General features: G+C 45.7%; 1 protein-coding gene across 3 annotated transcripts in view; it reads right to left on the bottom strand.

The window, feature by feature from the left end:
* svep1 (sushi, von Willebrand factor type A, EGF and pentraxin domain containing 1) overlaps positions 1-19,279 on the bottom strand; it is an 83,304-nt gene extending 64,025 nt beyond the window's left edge. For all 3 annotated transcript variants that reach the window (XM_076289263.1, XM_076289265.1, XM_076289266.1), the window contains exons 1-2: positions 17,541-19,279; positions 2,229-2,484 (exon numbers count right to left, since the gene is read on the bottom strand). In XM_076289263.1, the coding sequence (XP_076145378.1) occupies positions 2,229-2,484; positions 17,541-18,104 (820 nt within the window). In that variant the 5' untranslated portion in view covers positions 18,105-19,279. The remainder of the gene's footprint in view (positions 1-2,228; positions 2,485-17,540) is intronic.
* Positions 19,280-19,617: the final 338 nt, after the last annotated feature.

The following is a 19,617-nucleotide window of genomic DNA, read 5'->3' as shown; positions in this document are numbered from 1 at the left end:
AAGTTACTTACAAGCATATTTGTTAACAGTTGTAAGTGTTAACAAGCAGCTTGTTAATGCTTGTTAATGGTGTATAAGACAAAGAGGTGGATAACTAATACGCTTATAAGACCTTTCTTACCTATTTGTAGTAAATTTTGCAGCCCCCCAGTCTAAAGCGAGGACCATGTAGCCTAAAGTTCCACAAGCCCAACCTTCTATCTCTCTATACTGTATCTCTCTATCTAGCTTGGTTTAGCTGTGAGAAATACACCTTCAAAATTGTTGCAGTGAGCAGGAATCGAACCCCGGTCTCCCGCGTCAAAGATTACATTGCTACTTATTGAGCTACACTACTGTTCCTAATTGACTGATGGAAAATATTCCGATGTTCTATATCATACTAGCTATGCTTTTTAGAAATATGTTTCTGATGGAAAAGTGGTGTTTAATTTCCATAATCTTTGTTCAGTGAACGCATAAAACAGTTTGTCAGTTTGTCAGCAGTCTAAAGATATGCCAGCTTTGTATATAGTTTGGTTACCTAGCAACCGAGGCTTAAAGACGATAAGTGGGTGCGTTCAAAGCTCTGGTTTAAAGTTGCAAACATAGGCGAACGTTCGTGATCGATTTGAAACATGTTTCAGTTTGCCTTGAACAGAGGCGAACATTCATGGTCTGTTTCTGCATTAATTAAACACCACTTTTCCATCAGAAACATATTTATAAAAAGCATAGCTAGTGTGATATAACACTTCGGAATATAGAATCAAAATAAACAATTTCATCAGCTGTACAAGACAAGTAGTGTAGCTCAATAAGTAGCGATGCACTCTTTGATGCAGGAGACTTGGGTTCGATTCCTGCTCACTGCAACCATTTTAAAGGTGCATTTCTCACAGCTAAACCAAGCTGTATAGAGAGATAGAAGGTTGGGCTTGTGGAACTATAGGCTACATGGTCCTCGCTTTAGATTGGGGGGCTGCAAAATTTACTACAAATAGGTAAGAAAGGTCTTATAAGCGTATTAGTTATCCACCTTTTTGTCTTATACACCATTAACAAGCATTAACAAGCTGCTTGTTAACACTTACAACTGTTAACAAATATGCTTGTAAGTAACCTAAAAGGCTGCTTATTAACACTTACAAGCTGCATGTTAACAGTTAGTTAATGTTATTAAAGGATAACAACAGTTAACTAACTGTTAGTAATGAATTGTTAACTGCTTATTATGCACTGTTAATACCTAATAAGCACATGTTATTCTAAAGCGTTACCGAAAAGACAATCAGTGGATAAACAGTTCCATATATACAAGCCTACCCAAACAATGAAAGGACATTACCCCCACAGTTATACAACCTGTAAATACAGACAGTTTCTTACAAAAATATACTACTACTATAAGAACGGTTTTATATCAAATTCCTCATTAAGACCATGGGAGGACATTGTATTTAAAAAATGAATCCAAAAGGTTTCGCGTTGGAGCAACCTCTTGTCATGATCACCCCCTCTAGGTGGTTTGTTGACCCGCTCCACCCCAATATATCTGAGGGCGCTGACATTATGTCCGGCTAGTTTAAAATGAGCAGCGACAGGACTGCGCTCATCCCCTGTTCTAATAGTGCTCCTGTGCTCACTGATCCTGGTCCGAAGCGCTCGCGTTGTTTTGCCCACATATGCTAGGCCACAAGGGCAACGAATCAAATAAATAACATGTGTGGTGCAACATGTAATGACACTGCGAATGGATAACGTCTTGCCAGTATGTGGATGATTAAAACTTTTGCATTTATGTGTGTACGAACACTGGGCGCAACTGCCACATTTATAGTTACCATCAGACATACTCAGAAAGGACGTCGTGGGTTGCGGACGTATGTCATTTTTGACTAGGCGGTCTCTTAAGTTAGGAGCACGCTTAAAAACCAGCTTAGGTTTTTCTGGAAAAACTCTCATAAGTTTAGGGTCCGAATCAATAATATGCCAGTGTTTGTAGACAGCTTTTCTGAATTCTGACACAAGCGGAGAATATTTTATGCAACATAGAGGGGACTTACTTGGATCTTTGGTGCGCTTTTTTGATCGAAGACACTCCTCTTGTGTTGTGTGATCAAAACGTATTTTGGCCGAATCAACCCAGTCTTGTTTATAACCTCTATTGAGGAATCTTTTAGTCACATTTAGTCACATTTTAAAACCCAACCAGGTGAGACATCTGTATCTCTCTGTGTTGCTCTCACCTTCATGTAGAGCCCGGCGAGCGAGAGCCTCAAACTCGGCAAAGTTGTGGACGAGGTAGCAGTGCTGGTCTTTGGGGTAGGAGGCCATGTCATGAAGCTCCCGGATGTTGCCCTGCCAGATGCCGAGGGTAAAGATCTCCACACCACCCGACCGAAGGGCAGCTGCCACGGGTCTTGGGTCCCCGCCGTTGGAGTATCCATCCGTGATGAGGAAGATGACCTTGGTTGCATTCCGTCTCGAGTTTTGCAAGATTAGCTGTAATGGAAGCGAAACAACAAAAGACCATTCATCACAAGAATTTGAACGACCATAATTATATGCAATCTACATAAAAACAATTGTTGTGTCCATCAGAAAGAGTCTCTCGGATGTAAAAATTCTCTTCAGACACCAATTAATTGGAACTGACCGTTTGGTTTGCATTACATGCCTGGAAAAGCTTCGCTGCTATTTCTAATGTCTCTGTAGAATATCCGATGACAGATAGCTAAGCTTGAAATGAAACAAGGAAAAAATGCCACTAGTCTGCTGCCAGAGCAAAGGGGGAAAAAACACTGGGAACAGCTGAACATAACCCTCTCAAACGCAGACAAGACTGCGCTTCAGAAAACAAGCTTCCCATCCCAAACTAGCATTTAGCTGAAGTTTACGATTCATCGCATGTACTGTAATTACAGCTGGAGCTGCTAAAAACGGGAAGACGAAATGTCTTTATTTTAAACATGCTCCTTTTACATCCGTTTATGTCAGCTCTTGGCTTCGTCAGGTGTTTATCATTAAACCAGATGATGATTGACAGGCAAGGGAGTGAGATGGTGGGAAAGAGAGAGAAGCGTGAACATTAAAGGGAAATTGACTCAGCTGTAGAACGAGACAAGAGTTGAGTTATGAGAATAAGATGGTGAGACAAAGCATGTTATAAGAAGGGTGGGAGCCCCTATAAAGATCCAGAGGGCGTGAAAGTGAGAGTTTCAGAGAGAGATGGATGAGGTGGAGACAGAGAAAAGGAGAACAAGTTCACTTCTTTATTGACTAATTGGCTGCTCTTCAAGGCTTTTTATCTCCTTTCTTTCTTTCTTTCTTTCTGTCTTTCCTATTTTCCTCCTTTTCTCTCTTTCTTTCTCTCGTTCTCTCCCGCACCCTCATGGCGAGGCGTAATTACAGGGCCCTGGAGCCGGAGGAGAAAACGCCAGGCAGGCCTCTCTGATCTAGAGGAGCGAGTGGCACCACAGCTCCCCGGCCTTGCTGCACCCAAACCCAGCTGTCACCCACTCCATTCCACCACCCCACTCCACCCCCCCTCCAAAACAACTCAAACACCCCTCCTGCCCTGCTCCTACCCCCTCTCCCCTTATCCCTCTCCACGTCCCCAGAGGCTGCTGTCACCGCAGTGATGTCATTGCGGCCCCGCACCCTCCTGCCAGAGTGAGGCCCCAGGGAGTCGTGGGGGCAGGGTGTGATTTTCGGGGGTTTTCGTGGGATGATTCCCCAGACACCATAAGTGCGCTGGAGGAGTCTTGTGTGTGATCGCATGAATGTGGGCCAGCGGTTCGGCAACTGAACACGCCAGTGGGGAGACCACAGCCATGAGACATCAGGGGGGTCCATGGAAATGTTAGTCATGAGCATGTGCGCAAATATGCATAGGAATGGCCACCATGCCTTCTGCTTGAATACAGAGCTGCTGTAGGCACATTATGAAAAGTAGGAGTTTATCTGTCAAAAAAAGAGAGAAACAATACAATTACATGGTCCACTCCACACTCTTCATTTCAGATGCACATTTTCATCTGTGTCCCTCTAAACTGAAGGGATACATTTTCTAAGGTTTACTGCACTCAAATGCTAGCTGGTATAATGTGTAGCTGCCAACTTACTGAAGGTACAGTATGTATACAGTTTTTGAAGGGTATAAATGTCTAAATATAGTTTTTAATGGAAACCTCTCTTACTCCCTCTCATTCTTGCACACTAGCTCCCATGAACTTACGCAAGTCTTTTTTCTGTTATTGAAATGCTGAATACAGTAAACCGTACTTTTGGAGCTGTGCCTCGTTCTGCCAGTGCCACATGCACCCTAGCACATCAAAGAAAAATACCAGCTGATGTGTGTGTGTGCATGAGTATGTGTGTGAGCATGCGTGTGTGTGTGTGTGCATGTGATGGAGTACCAAGGAGAAACACAGAGAGTGGGTGTTTACTGTAAGCAGAGCTAACCTTGATGGGTTTTGATTACGCTATCTTTTTCAGAGAGACCTCTGACCTTCCCTCTAAATTAATCATATGTCATCTGGATTTCCTCTGCAGCAGTGTTGTACTTTACATTGTTGGCACAGCTCCAGTTTAGGTCGCGAGTCGGGGGCACTAAAAGCCAACAGCAATAGATCTGTCTCAAGCGTGACTGATCCTGAGGCTCAGATCCCTGCCAGGAGGCTGATGATAAGAGACTAAGAGAAGGATAACAAGCATCGTAGAGAGCCTCGGACAGCTTCCTCAAAGGACCCTTGCAGCTTGGCAGCCGTGTGAAAATCTCTGTGTGCACAAAATCTGATTAACTGTTTACCCCTTCCCCTTTCGAACAGGGCAGCTTGTGAGGTTGAAGTCCTGCGAGGACACATTCTTTATCTCCTCGTATTACCGTGTAAAAGAGCACATTCCTGTGTGTCTGAGTGATCTCTACAATGCTCTTACGTGTACTGTCTGTCTTATCCTCATGCTGTATTTCCCCACATAACTCCAGCACAAGATTGGGATGGGTTTGGGGACGTTGGCCTGGTAGGTGAACTCCTGAACTGTGAGGAATTTCACTGCACTCCAGTAGCCCACAGGGGTCAAGCCACCCAGTAAGGCCTATGTAATGGTCAGTGTAAGAACATCCCCTCCTCCAGCTGGCTGACCTGCTGAATCTTTGGGCAGTGTCTCATCACACCTGGCCACCCAGAGCTGATCTTTCCTCATCCTTTGTTGCAGCTGACAACTGCATGCTGGGAGTTTTCTCTCAACGCACCTGCAGAATTTACAGGGTGCTGTAAAGTTAAAGGCAACGAGAGAGAGAGAGAGAGAGGGAGGAAATCTGCCCATCTTTTCATTCATGGGGCTTTGCCTTCCACCCTTCCACTCTGTGAATATATCTCATTTTGAGACATTCCAGGGAATCCAAAAGAAGTCTGAGGCGAATGCATCCGCTCGGCAAACGCTCCACTTCTTCCCCGTCGGAAGTCGAAACGCTTGTTTTGACAGGGTATCAGTTCTTGGCTCTGGTGGCCAGAATAACAACAACAAGAGGAACCCACAGGACAAAAACAAAACCCACATTGGGCTTGACTGTTTGTGATCTGTTCCAAGGACGCATTCTTGGGTAATGTTTATGATCATGTTCCTTTCAATAGGATCATTATTTTTATTCAAGCATTTTCCATTTGGTTTCAGTCATATAAAAAAAAAACAGACTGGAAGCAGTCCCTCCCTGGTTCTTATTGGTGAAGCACCTTGTGGAACATCTGTGGGCAGTTAAAAAATCTTTCATCTTTCAAGATGTTTTTTTCCGGTCACTTTCCCTAGAAATCAAGGACCTTCATGTTCAAATGAAACAGTGAAGTTAACTGGGAGATAATAATGGTTTCTGTCTGGATACTAGTTCTTAGATTTTTCAAACTTATCTTATACAATGGTGAAAAAGCTGCAAAATGTCTTTCTAAGGTCAACATAACATGATGAATGCTTTTCCCCCCAGTATTTGTCAGTATGCTGTACCATATCTGTTCATTAAAATATAGAACATGCAGTGTGGACCTCACATGGGATAATGTATAGTGGGAAGCGTCTTTGGTGAGTCTATTACATCAACTGTCTGTCAAACTTTCTTCAGGGGCCGCAGATTCATATTAGCGCCGCTGGTAACGGATGAATCTAAGTGATTGCTGGGAGAGAGTCTCCATTCTAGTAATTGCCAAGGACATTTGAGAGTCTGGGCTGTAGCGTATAGTTTGCTGGCTCCTGTCAAAACACCATTAATCAAACCAAGGACTGTGACGAGAGAGAGAGGCTGAGCGAAAGACTGGGTTGATAATTAGGTCTCGTATTCTATACATATCACGGTAGTCTGGCATAGCAGGGATTCTTTCAATTATGCAATGCTAAGAACCAGTCGTGAAAGTGTTGGTCTCATTTCCACGTCTGCCTCGCACATTGGTGTTTTATTATAGGAAACATTGGGGGGCTAATGTCAGATTGGAAAATGGCTGTCGCTGACTGGAAAGCAGCATGATTGGAGCAAGATGGGGGCATGGAAACATGCGAGCCTGTCATGACCATGTCAGATGACTGAGGCACGGAGACCTCTTCAGGGACGAGGTGTGGGGAACAAAAGTATGTGAAGAGGAGGACAGTGAGAGCAAATCTGCAGATGGTAGTTAAGGATGAGGATTTTTTATTTTTCACTTGTGCAAGGAGGACACTGCACCTGCACCAAAAATCTGCAAAAAAAAAAAAAAAAGCCAGACAGCGATCTATCATTTAATTTGTGTGTGAAGTTATTATGGCTAAAGATCAATATTCAAACAGACATGCACCCAAACACACACGTTTTCGTTCTCCAAAACAGGGACTATGTCTGGACAAGTTGTACGCAGCCAATATAGAGTTTCCACTGAAGTCATATGCACTGGGATTAGCTCCTTGTAGTGCCCCAATCCAGGCTATAAATTCTCCCGAGTGGCCCTCATCCCGTTCACCCTCACTTGGACCTTACTCCCAAGCCCTGGCAGGACAGGACTGAGACAGGGGGTGCACACCGACACGCACATCACATGCACACACACACACTCAGAGACACACACACACACACTAGAGGCAGCCGGCTCCTCCAGAGTGGAGAGGATCCCAGAGGCAGCTTAGCCCTGATCCTCCCTCCCTCCCTCTCTCTATTGCAGAGATGCTATCAGTGCCCCGGACTGCAGGGCTCTGTTTGCTTTGGGAAGCAGGTCCTGCCGGGGAGGGCCAGCAAGCATTGACAGGACCACAGAGGGGTCAGTCCAAGACCACCTGCAGGTCCGCCACTCAAACTCCCTCACTGGCTCTGCAGGTAGACACAAAATTAGACTGACTGGCTGTAGACGGAAATCTTTCTTTCCCTGTTTGTTGTTTTTGACTTATGAAAGTTATGACAGTTGCTGAGATTTCCTGATTAGGACTTTAAGGCCAGTTCACACCAAAGATTCATGACGAGACGAAACCGTTGCACAGACAAGTTTCAGCAGTTTGAATTAAACATTGCACATTGTTGCCAGCTGTTGCAAGCCATTGCGAAAGATTCATCATGTCAAATAGCAGTTGCAATGTTTTAGAACAACAAACAGATTGTTTGACATGGAGAGGCAGAGAAATACTTAGCTAACTTGGTTTTGAAGAAGACCGGTGTCTGCAGAACATGAGTCCAAATGGGTATGCTAATGAAGTTACAAAAACAAATGCACATTTACGGACTGTTGGCTTATCAGATTGTTGATAGATAACTTTGCTGGCTAACTAGTTGCTGGTTTATAGATTGTTGGTGTAAATTGGCCTTTAGGATTACTTAAAACATTTTTAGCATAAAACCTTAGAGCACTGTGTGTAGTCTTATTATAGATCAGAAAACACTTAATGTATCTGCATATTCAAAGATATATGTAGTCTTTTGTAATCGTGTGTTAGGCAGTTTTATTTGCTGAGCGATAAATGAAACAAGAGCCATATAAAGGATATGAGCAGTTTCCTGGTAACAGCTGTTTTATGTGTTGTGCAACACAGATGATTGCAATAAGAAGAGTTGTTTTCCTTTGTGTCAAAGTGATGTTCAACTATGATCAGTGTCACGTCTCTCGGGATGTCTTGTTGGCCAAAACGTTCACATTCAGAAGTTGCTCCGCTTGACTTTCCAGTGCTTCTCCCTTTTTTTCCCATCCCTTGAATGTGGACATTGCCCGGACAATGCACATTGAGGCTGAAGTCAAAACTGCAGAACTAATGGCTTGACTGAGTGAGGCCCTGTACAGGAAAGGAAAACTAACCTCAGGAGTAATAACAACAAAAGAATGGAAAGTCATTCTGAAAAATAATAGTGATTCTAAATGGAGACCGGAGAGCATGGAATAGGCATTGTATTTATCAAAGTGGAGGCGCTGACCAGCAATAAATTCAAGGGTGAAGTCTGGGGGATCCAAAATGCCCTTGAAAGCAATAACGTATTACACTGCAATGTCATGCTCACAAAGCCGGTTTAAATCAAGAGCTATTAACTAGACAGCAAGGGTAAACACATATCATTTGCCCTGTTTTTTTTTCATATTGTCTCTTCAATCTTTTGTATTTGGGGTCAAAACCCACTGGCTGTTCTCATGAGGTTGGGGAATTCGAAACAGTCTGCAGCTACTGTTGAGAGCAGAGCAACTCGGGGAGCAGACGTTTCATATCCAGTCGGCTAGTATGCACACACACTGCAACAACGGCGATAAACCGTGCAGGACTGCTGACAGTCGGGGCTCCGCTTCAGTCAGCGCCTCAGCCGCCTGTCCGGCCTGCCACTGAGCATGTCGGAGCAATCTCCCGCTTATCTGTCAAACCCCCACAACCACCACTCCACCTCACTGCCCGAGGGACTTTCTCTGGGGTGCTGCTGGGTGGTTGGGTGGGAGGGGGAGAATGAGAGCATCAGTGCTGACACAAATTGGGTGTCTGAACTTTTAGAAGACGGGTGGGTGTAGCTCGCCGCTGCGATGAGAAAGTATTTTAAGTGGCATTGCTGCCTCTGCGGGGAGCGCTGGAGAAGCTGGCTCCCATCAAAAAAGATATTTAATGCCACTCGTGTTACAGACTCCCGACTCCCTCCCCACCTTTTCCACACAGGGACGAGCTCAGGGGTGAGATCAAGAGCAGTCCCTTTAACAGCTTTCCCTGCTGTCATATAAAAAGGGCGAGAACGAGAGAGGAGAACAATGTGCGTCCTTCCATCCAAAGAGCGCAGGGGGAAAAAAAGACACGCAACGCTCAAATCTGAAATTGCAGCAGGAGCGTGTATATGTAATTGTCTGGAGCTTTCGGGCTTGGCTGAGCTTTGCCTTTCGTTTCATTGGGTTTGAAGGGGTGAGATTGCTTTCCATTTCCATATTCTGAGCTCATTTTAAACGGCTCTTTTTGGAGGAGAGACAGAAAAAAAACATACATTATGTGTGTTCTAAATTGCACGGTACAAATTAAATTGGCTCTTGAACAAACCCCTCAGAACTCAGTTTGGAAAAGTCGCTGGTGTGATGATTCCCCAGAAACAGAATGAAGAGTTGGTACTTCTCGTCTAGTCATTAGGAAAAACAGTCAGGTGCTGTGCCTTGAAAAACCCATATTCGAGGTGTCAGCACAATTATGGCCCATGTTGGACCTAACATAATTGCTTATAGGACTACATACCCACATACACATACACATATATATCACTGATATACTTATATCACTCTATAAACCTGACACACACCCTTGTAAACACCTGCTAAATGCAACAGAGCTGTGGCAGTATGGTTGGTCATCCATCTGTGAGTGTGGTTCGGAAGGGTGTGGGATGTAAACACAGACTCGCTGTGCTTTTCCATATCCAGCACACGCAGACACAACTGTTTCCACCCAGACACACACACACACACACACACACATCAGTGCAGAGCCCGACAGACATACTGTAAATATATATGTGGACAAATATACGTCAACTTCACACACACCCTGACACCTACACCCTATATACACCCACATGTATATATAAACAATCTACTCAACACAAACACACCTACGCTAACATAGGACCTACTGTATATGTCTGCATGTGTATATAAACACACACAAACGGTGTATACAAACCAGCTCAAACAAATATACAAAATATGCACTCACAAGTAAGCATTCGCAAATTCACACAACACCTAACCTAACCACAAGGAGACAGGCAATCTCACTGAAATGGTATAGTCAATGGAGCCGCAAACAGACAAGCAGATCCTATATAACATCTGACAGCAGCAGTATATTCTATAGTACACGTATTGAGCTACCCATCACAGAGGCTTGCGTAATTGGACCATCAGGATTCAACCGTGAGCTTATCCTTGACCTGATGAAACCGCTCCGTGCGTAACAAATCATAACTGTCACTGGCCGCCACGGCTACCGGTGCCTCCGAGGACAGCTCCAAACAGCCGTCACCGAACAGAGACCGCATCCGCGTCCAGAGAAACGTCAACACCAAATCACTTTCCTCAGCCCCTCAGCCCCTCGCACTGTACAGCAACATCAGCTGAGGCAGTAGCAGCAGCAGCTCAGTAGTGCAACTACTGCTCGGCAGATTGTTGTGCGGTGGTCCCCAGAGGAGTAGTTACAAGGCCTGGAAGGGAGAGGGGGTTTTTCCGAACTCCTATGGCTCCAACCAAAGCAGCGCTCTCTCCAATTACAGCTAATTGCAGTGCCGAAAGTTCTTGTCATACTGAGTTTTCCATCAAACGCCTCACTGGGGACTTGGAGATTGAAGCCCAAGATTATTGTAATCGTGCTGAAAATTGTGGTGTGATATATAAGGACTCTCATTGGTTTCGCCTTTGGGCCCGAAACAGGTGTGTGTACATGGCAAAGAGTGTGAGCTGATGTGCTGACGGTCATAGAATGTGAACTCCGTTTAAAAAGGAATGTGACCAACAGGCATTGATGGAATTAAGAACACAAGTTCAGATGAGGACTTGAGATTTAAACCAGGTATGTTGGCATGCCCCTAGGTCTGGCATTGTTCCTATCGAACCAAACTGCTGTATCCATAATTTTGTTGCCTGCTCTTCCAAACTCACCTTGGCCTATGTGAGCCATCTGTTGATTTCAATGAATAGTCTCATCAGCAGACTTATTTAAGTCACAACAACCCGCGCTGTTACACTGCCAGAAAGCAGATACAAAGTGGAACTAAAAACAAAAGGTTGTTCATCTGATCCTCATAAGAGAGAATGTGTTCAGATTCAATATGGATATTCCACTGGCATACTGATGGGAGGCCTCTTTCCCTTTCAGGGTGTTCTGTGAACTTAGCTGACCCAGCAGCAGGGTCATTCCAAAGAGTCTCTCTGAGGCTGGAGGAGACGGATGGCCCCAAGCCACACAGCGACCACATCACACACTGACAAACGCTCTCCAGATGAGAGCTGCGCTGCCCGCTCTCCATCACCTGTCAACTGCCTTATCTCAACATCACTGCATCACGTCTCTCTCTTCTCTCTCTCCCTCCCTGTCTCTCTCTCTCTCACTCTTTCTTTTAATCTGTCTTTATTTCTCTCTCTCTCTCTCTCTCTGTCTCTCTGTTTTTCCCAACCTTTGATCCCTGTTTGTCCGTACCTTTCCTCTTAAAGCTCATCTTTCTTTTACTGACAGCTACCAGGAAGAGGGGGATGTGGTGAGAGAGGAATGATAGAGAGAGATCATGAAAGAGTGACTAATTGCCAGTAGAGGTGAAGCATATGTCTGCCTCATGATTCCTGCAAAATGAGGACAAATTAATCAGACTTCTTTGGAATCTTTTTTTTTTTTATCAGATGGCCAAATGGGTGGAATTTCAAACACAATTGTGTACTGGCTGTCACTCGGGTAGTAAGACAAAGAGAGAGAGAGAGAGACAGGGGGTAGGTAGAGAGAGAGAGAGAGAGAGAGAGAGAGAGACAGGGGGTAGGTAGAGAGAGAGAGAGAGAGAGACAGGGGGTAGGTAGAGAGAGAGAGAGAGAGGGGGTAGGTAGAGAGAGAGAGAGGGTAGGTAGAGAGAGAGAGAGAGAGAGAGGGTAGAGAGAGAGATGGTTTAGGCGGCGAAACAGAAGCCCTGTTGTGTCTATCTTGTCCATCAAAATGTCAGCACCCTGACAACATTACTGCAACCCCCTAAGGGTGTGCTGAGAGGCCTGCATGGGCCAAACAAGTGGCCCATTCAGAAAGAGAGACTCTTGGACATCAATGACATGAGTCAATACAAATACTCCAACACACCACATATCAGTACACACCATAGCAGTTGAATACAGGCATGGCTTTGCCTAACTCTTTAATTATGTTCATTTTTGCTGTTGCAAATCACCCAATTTGGAACAATAATAACTATTATAATAACTATCAAATCACTCTTTTTGGCCTATGCAAATTCAGTTTACTCAGAGAGTAGATATTTGCTCTTTTGCCATTCATTTTCTGTCAATAAATCTTCAGTATACTGTATGTTGCCTCAATGGATGAGGGCCAGTTGGAAGTCATCAAAAGCAACACACGATCTATGGGGGGCTGTCTATCTCAGATGCATAGTCAACGCCATGGAAGCCCCTTGTAAAGAGGTTTGTAGACCTCTTATCTCTGCCTATGCAGTCCTATCTGTGTGTTACAGGCAAATCTCTGGGCATTCCTGGGGGCCTTATCAGGGCCCGAGGGAAACAGGCTGTCTCCTGTATTGATCTCCCTCATCAATCCGTATTAGAAACACAAATACATGAGGGGGACCCGGGGAGAGGAAATGCCAAGATTTCACTGTGGAAACAGAATCCCCCTTTATCACCAGCTGCTCCCTGAGGGGGGACAGACCAAAGAGATGCCATCCGCTTTCCATCGTGTTCTCCGTCACATTCAATCCATCTCTCTCTTACCCTCTTTCTCTCATTCACCCCCTTTCTCTCTCTCTCTCTCTCTCTCTCTCTCTCTCTCTCTCTCTCTCTATCTCCCCTGAGGGGGGACAGACCAAAGAGATGCCATCCACTTTCCATCGTGTTCTCAGTCACACTCCATCTCTCACCCTCTATCTCTCATTCACCCCCTTTCTCTCTCTCTTTCTCTCTGTGTCTCTCTGAGGGGCAGTGATATGGTCAGTGAAAAAGATAGAAAGAATAGGGTTTGTTTCAACAATGTGTGAAACTACTGTATGTCCTTTCAGTAATTCCACTACAGACATCACAGTCTCGATAGACTACTTATAATTCATAACACTACACATCTATGTTTGTGCATTTTGGTATTCTCTGTCTAGTGTCTACTGTGACAGCATTATATTAGTATGGTTAAAACTAGACATGTGTAGTTAGAGTACACTTGTAATACAGACATTTCCCATTCCACATTGGCTTTGTTCAACAGCCATGGCCTGAAAAGATCCCTGTCTGTGATTAATGAAGTAACCGGTCCAGAACTTTGCTCTCAACACCTGAGTTCTGCTGACAGTCATCCCTGTTCCACTCCTCCACTTCTTCAGTGACAGAGCCAAGAGGTCTTCACGGTAGTATTTTAAGGTTTGTGTGTGTGAGTATGAGTGTGTGTGTGTGTGTGTGTGTGTGTATACTAGCATGCGATTATGTGTATTTGCGCGTGTGTGCATGTGCGTATTTTTAGGTATGTGTGTCACTTGTGACCATAACATCATCTATCATAGTGTTGTAATTGCCTTTCTGAATGTCAGTTCTGTTCCAGTTTGGATTTGCGCAATACAGAGAGAAAGCAAACACAAAGAGAGGGGTTCAGCGAAAGAGACTACAGAAATATTGTCGCTTGTGATCTGTACAGCCTCGAAGTAAGCCACCCGCCTCCTGGAGGCTGGTTCATAGACCCTACAGGGGTCAATGCCATGTAGGGGCCTGGTTTGGAATTTGACAGAGTTGGGGGTGGGAGAGAGAGGGTCACATTGAGAAAGACAGAAGACTCTTACGTAACGAATACACTACCTCAGCCCCTCAATCCCCTGATGTACGATAAGGAGTCCACACGTTCACCCATTCTGCTCTACCGTTTGAGGGAAAGCAGCTGCTTCTTGGGGAACGGTGTGTTTTGAAGCGGTTATGAGCACGTATGGAAAAACTGCATGTCCCATTGCACAAATGTGTGTGTGCGTGTGTGTGTTCGTGCATGTGGTCTCCTGGCTCTGAGAGAGATTGAGTGGGTGACGGGGACACATACCAGATAACCAGACCATCCCTCTTACTTACAAAATACAGACAGCCTTTTGGAAAATGAGTTCCAATCTATTTCACTCCAAAAAAAGGACCACAGTGCTAATTTGTCCATTCTCTCGCCGAGGCTCTCCAAGAACGGCCTAAACATGGTAAAACAACCAGCATCGGCCTGAGGCTTTACATCTGAAACATCCACAAGTTTTGAATGAATAAATGAGGCTAACGACACACATTCGAAGCCAGATTTGATGAAAAAAAAGGGGGGATACAATTGCTAACAATCCCCACGGGGCTGCGTTGGCTCAGGTTTGGAGAGGGGGAAGGAGGTGGACCCTGGCAAACCATAGCAACCTCCGAGAGAAGAAAGACAAATCCTCTGGATGAGGAATAGGGGCTGAGAGAAAGACAAGTAGGGGCTCTGAGAGATTAGAAAAAGCAACACGAGAAAATAGAGAGAGAAGGGTTGGAGGAAGGGCTTCATCGTCCTGCTCTCAGAGGGAAACACATGGCACCAAGGAAAACCATCGGTGTCTGGAAGAATTGTTATTTTTTGTTTGGTTTGTTATTGTTTCTCGTATGGTTTTGTTGTTTGTACAAGTTAAATTAAAATTAATTAAATATAATTAAATCAATTAAATATAATTTACATTCTGGGAAGTGTCTTCTCTGAGCATGAACAGTGGATAAGAGTAAAGTCACACGGAGTCTTCAGATTTGGAAGCCTAAGCATACTTGTCCCCCTGTTTGCATTAAAGTAAAAAAAAAAACGCTACTGCAAGCTGATCGTATTACCAGAAGAAATGTTTTCATCAAAGTAAACCGCAAGTGAAACAAAAGAAAAACAATAGCTTTTGGCAGCACTAAAGACCTCCCGTATATCAAATAGAGCATGGAATGTAAACCTATGCCTGAAGTTAGTTAGCGTGACCACACGGCTCAGGAGAACATGCGAGGCGCAGCGAACGCAGGAATCCCGACACCTTGGAATGGAACCCTGGACGGAATGGAACCGAGATGGAAAAATCCTCCGCTTCCCCTGACCAATGATTCAGATGTTCTGCTCCCTCCTTTCTGCCCTCCTTTCTCTCTCTCTCTCTCTCCCCTTCACTAAGCTTCACTTTCTCACTCTCTCTCTCTCTCTCTCTCTGTCTCACCGTCCCAGGTCTTTACGGGCACCTCCACAGCACCACACCCTCTCGTCGTCCTTCGGGGCTGGCCCCCATCGGTCACGCTCGGGCCAGGGAGGAGAGCCCCGCATCCGGCCGCCTGCTCTGCTCCGCCGCTACAGACTACACACGGCTGTCCAGTAATGGCTTCCAGATTTCAGCAGCACGTACGAGGGCGAGATGGGCTGAGGTGAAGTCAACAATTCCAAGAATTTCAGCAACTTTATCGTGATGATTGATCAGGTTGAATAGTGCTAGAGGTAATGACCCAATTAAAGTAGGCTACCTCAACAAGCACCTTTAAATGGAAACGTTTATATCTAAAGGTAGGTTACAATAGTTTAATAAAATAGTGATGTTTGCCCCAGATCAAAACAACTGTCTTACTAACTAGAGCGCTAACTTTCGCTTTACTTTTGAAGGGCTTTTCCCACAGAGACCTCTTGAATAACTCTTGGCTCTGGTTCCCTCACACTTTCCCATACTGATGTGAGAAACCGTCCCATCTGGGACACACACTGTTCAAGTGAGCTGACGAAACCGCAAAGAGCGGACAGTCGGCGAATCAAACGGAGAGCCCGTTTACCCCTCACATCTTGTTTCAGTCAGAGCAGGTTAGGCACACTGCGCTCTGGCTGCAAGAGCTGAAAACATCAGGGGAAGATTTGTGTCTGGATAGCGGTTATCTTATGGGAGCACTTCCTCTCAGTGAGCTCAACAATACAGAATGCTTTTGAGAAATGACTGGGTCTTTTGAAAAAAAAAAAAACATGCGCAATAAGTCGCTATCCCAAATGTCATCAGTAATGTAAGAGTGATACTCAAAGATAAGAGAATTGGTCCTTTGGGAAGGCCACTATTTCTATAAGTCACAGAGTGTGCCATTGAAACTGCACAGTGACTGCGAAGTCATGGAAAACGGAGGTTTAAAACAGGTCAAATATTCCCTCCAGCCATGAATGACTACAACTCCAGACCGCGGCAGCCTGCTGTGCCGTGGAGTGTGTGTGGACTGTGGAGGGGAGTGTGTGTGTGTGTGTGTGTGTGTGTGTGTGTGTGTGTGTGTGTGTGTGTGTGTAGGTATGAGTTTGGACAAGGCTGCTAGTCCAGAACGTTCTTCCTCTTCCTCCTCCACCCTGTACAGGAGCTCTGTGATGGGATCTGAAAGGCTAACATTACTGCTGCTGCTGTTGCTGCACGGAGGCACTTCCTCTGGGATCACACAGGGCACGTCAATAATCCACGGAGGCCAACAGATGGCTATGCAAGGATTTTGTTTGTTTTTGTGTATGCATCTTTTGTGTGTGTGTGTGTGTGTGTGTGTGTGTGTGTGTGTTTTCCACAACAACAACATCATAAACCTTTCCTTAACCCTAAAAATCTGCCAACTAGCAGCAGCCAGCTCCAGTCTACACCCACCATGCTCTGGACTGTTCTTTCCCATCAGCTCCCCTCTAGTCGTTTGATAAATGGAACGCTCTGCTGTCTTATCGTCTCCGATTAAACCCTCTACTCCAACCTTGAAAAATGATGATCAACAGTCTGGGATTTGCTGATGAAATCAGTAGTTTAGTTGATAAACTGTTATCCTCAGTGAGAAAGTGTGATCATAAACAGACGAAATAATGGAATACACAGATAAACTATGAACTCATTCCACTTTACAGCTGTCTCGGGCCGTGCCTTGCAGTTAGAGGTTACCAGAAAAACAGAGTATTTAAACAGGGAGGTATTTAAGACTCACATAAAGGGTTATTTTGGGAAAGACAAGCAAAATGAGTTTTGTGTCACATCTGAGTAACTTAAAAAGATTGAGGACCATGTTATGACTTATTGCTGTCTTACATAGACAGACATGATACATACATACATAACGCATACATATACAGTCCATTATACAACCCTCCATCACTGACACTTTTCATCCATAGTGCAGGCTTGTAAATATTCACGTAGAAACACACTCACTGAAATGATCACTCATTCAGCACAACCACACATATACCACACACGTGCACACATAAACAAACTCGCACCGACAATTTACGCAGCATATCCTCACGCACATACACACATGCATACAACCTCACACCGACAATTCATGCAGCACATCTTCTCTCACACACGTGCAAATGGGATCTCCACACAAAGCACTTCGTCTCAGTCTTACCGCGGCTCTCTGAAACGCGCCCTTGGTGTAGGTTCCCCCTCCGCGGTAGGTGATGGCGGGGATCTCCTGGTTGAAGAGCGAGCACTTGTGCTGGTGGGCACGCGGCGCCGAGATGTGGTCCACACGCGTCACCACGTGGCTCTTGGACGAGAAGGTGACCAGGGCCACGCGCGTGTCCTCGGGCGCCACCGGGAAGTCGGCGAGCAGCTTGCGCACGAAGCGCAGCTCGCTGCGGAAGTTGGAAGCGCCCACGCTCGATGATTCGTCCACGAGGAAGACCAGGTCCATGCGGGCACCGCTTCGCTCGCGCAACTCCCGAACACTCCGCTTGAACGTCTGGCCCAGGCGCTCCACCTTGGACTCGGCGCTTTCCGACAGGTTGTGCTGGCCAGACACCAGGGAGACCGTCTGGGGCCGGACGAGACCGGCCGGCTTCTGCTGTTGTTGCTTCTGTGATGATGATGATGATGATGATGATGACCAGCCGGCTGACCGGTGAGCCAGGGAGAGACAGAGTAACACAGAGCTGCACCACCACAGCCAGGATCCTCGTGCAACAGCCATAACGTCCAAGCTCAGAGAAGTCCCCTCAGAGAAGTCACCTCAGAGTAGTCACCTCAGAGAAGTCCCCTCAGAGTGATCACAGTCACTGAACGAGGAGAATCTGTCTGATCCAATCCAATGATCCAAGCTCCTAATGATTCAGTCTCCTATTTAGACTCTGTCTGTCTCCCTCCGTCCGTCTCTCTCTTGTGAGTTGTCCAAGCAGTCTTTTGTATCCTCAGCCTCCCTTTGGTCTTTGCCTGCCTGTCTCTGGCTGTAAGGTCCAAGTAGTCTTGCGTCTCCAAAGAATCTCAATCTCTGTGTGTCTCTCTTGATCTCTTGTCAGAATGATCCAGTCCAAATGGTCCAAGCACAATCCTCTTCTGTCTTCCTCTGTCTCCTCAGACTCCCTTGCGTGTGTGCGTGCGTGTGTGTATGTGGCTTGTCTTCCTCTGTCCCCTGTGTCTCTGTGGTCTAGGAGTGTTTGATTGGCAGAGGTGTGTGTGTGTGTGTGTGTGGCGCTGCTGAGTGGTTCTCAGAGCTCAGCCCCGAGGCTGCTGCCGTAAGTCTCCTCCATCTCAGCCAGACGACAGGCTCCGTTTCCCCCTCTCTTCCAAAATCATTTAGAGAAGAAGAAAAACACACACACGCATGCACTACACTGAAAAAAAGGCAAACAAAAGTTCTGAGAAGCAGTGTCAGTGTGTGTGTATGAGAGAGAGATGTGGTGTGTATACGTGTCTGTCTGTGAATGTGTGTGAGAGAAAGTGTGAGTGTGTGTTGAGTGGGAAAGAGAGAGAGAGTGAAAAGGAGAAGTGCAAAGAGAGAGGGAGAGAGAAAAAGAATGGCAGCACCAGCAGCAGCAGCAAAAGAGGAAAAAAGGGGGCAGTCACTGATTTTTCCTCCTCTTCTTTTTTCTCCTCTTCTTGCGAGAGCGTTTCTGCGTTCCTCTTCTCCACGCTTTCTCCTTTCTTCCCCTCCCCTCTCTCTCTCTCTCTCTGTCTCTCTCTCTCTCTCTCTCTCTCTCTCTCTCTCAAGCTCTGTTGCTCAGACTTGAGTGGGATTCTGTGTCACTGGAGCGCTTTTGCCTCTCCTGTCAGGCTGTCAACATTCCCAAAGAAAACATCAGCACGGGGTGCTCTGATGAAGTCCATATGTCTGGCACTGACCACCTCTCACCCTCCCACCACATCATAGAAGCAGATACTAGAAGAGGCATCATAATTAGAAACACTGAGAGGGGGGGTATGTGTGTTCTGTGTGTGTGTGTGTGTTGGGGGGGGGGGGATCAGGGCGGACGAATGGAGGGAGAGAAAGAGGGAGGGGTGTGAAAAAGAAACAAAGAGAGGGAAAGACGAAGGGGGGAAAGGTTGCGAGGGACACTGAGATATGTGTGTGAGGAGTGAGAGAACGACAGACAGAGGGAGTAAAAGGAGGAGAGGATAAATTATTTGGGAAATAAAAGCTGCATGACATGGGAGCGACAATGCGAGTTTTGTTTTGTAAGATCAGCATTTTTTCCCCTCTTCTCTGT

The sequence above is a fragment of the Alosa pseudoharengus genome, unplaced genomic scaffold (genome assembly GCF_046254945.1).
Source record: "Alosa pseudoharengus isolate Yale_2024_CS ecotype anadromous, Long Island Sound unplaced genomic scaffold, YU_APseudo_1.1 YU_APseudo_1.1_scf_17, whole genome shotgun sequence".
NCBI lineage: Eukaryota > Metazoa > Chordata > Actinopteri > Clupeiformes > Clupeidae > Alosa > Alosa pseudoharengus.
The sequence above is the reverse complement of the archived record's forward strand: the minus strand, read 5'-3'. Positions and strand labels throughout refer to the sequence as shown.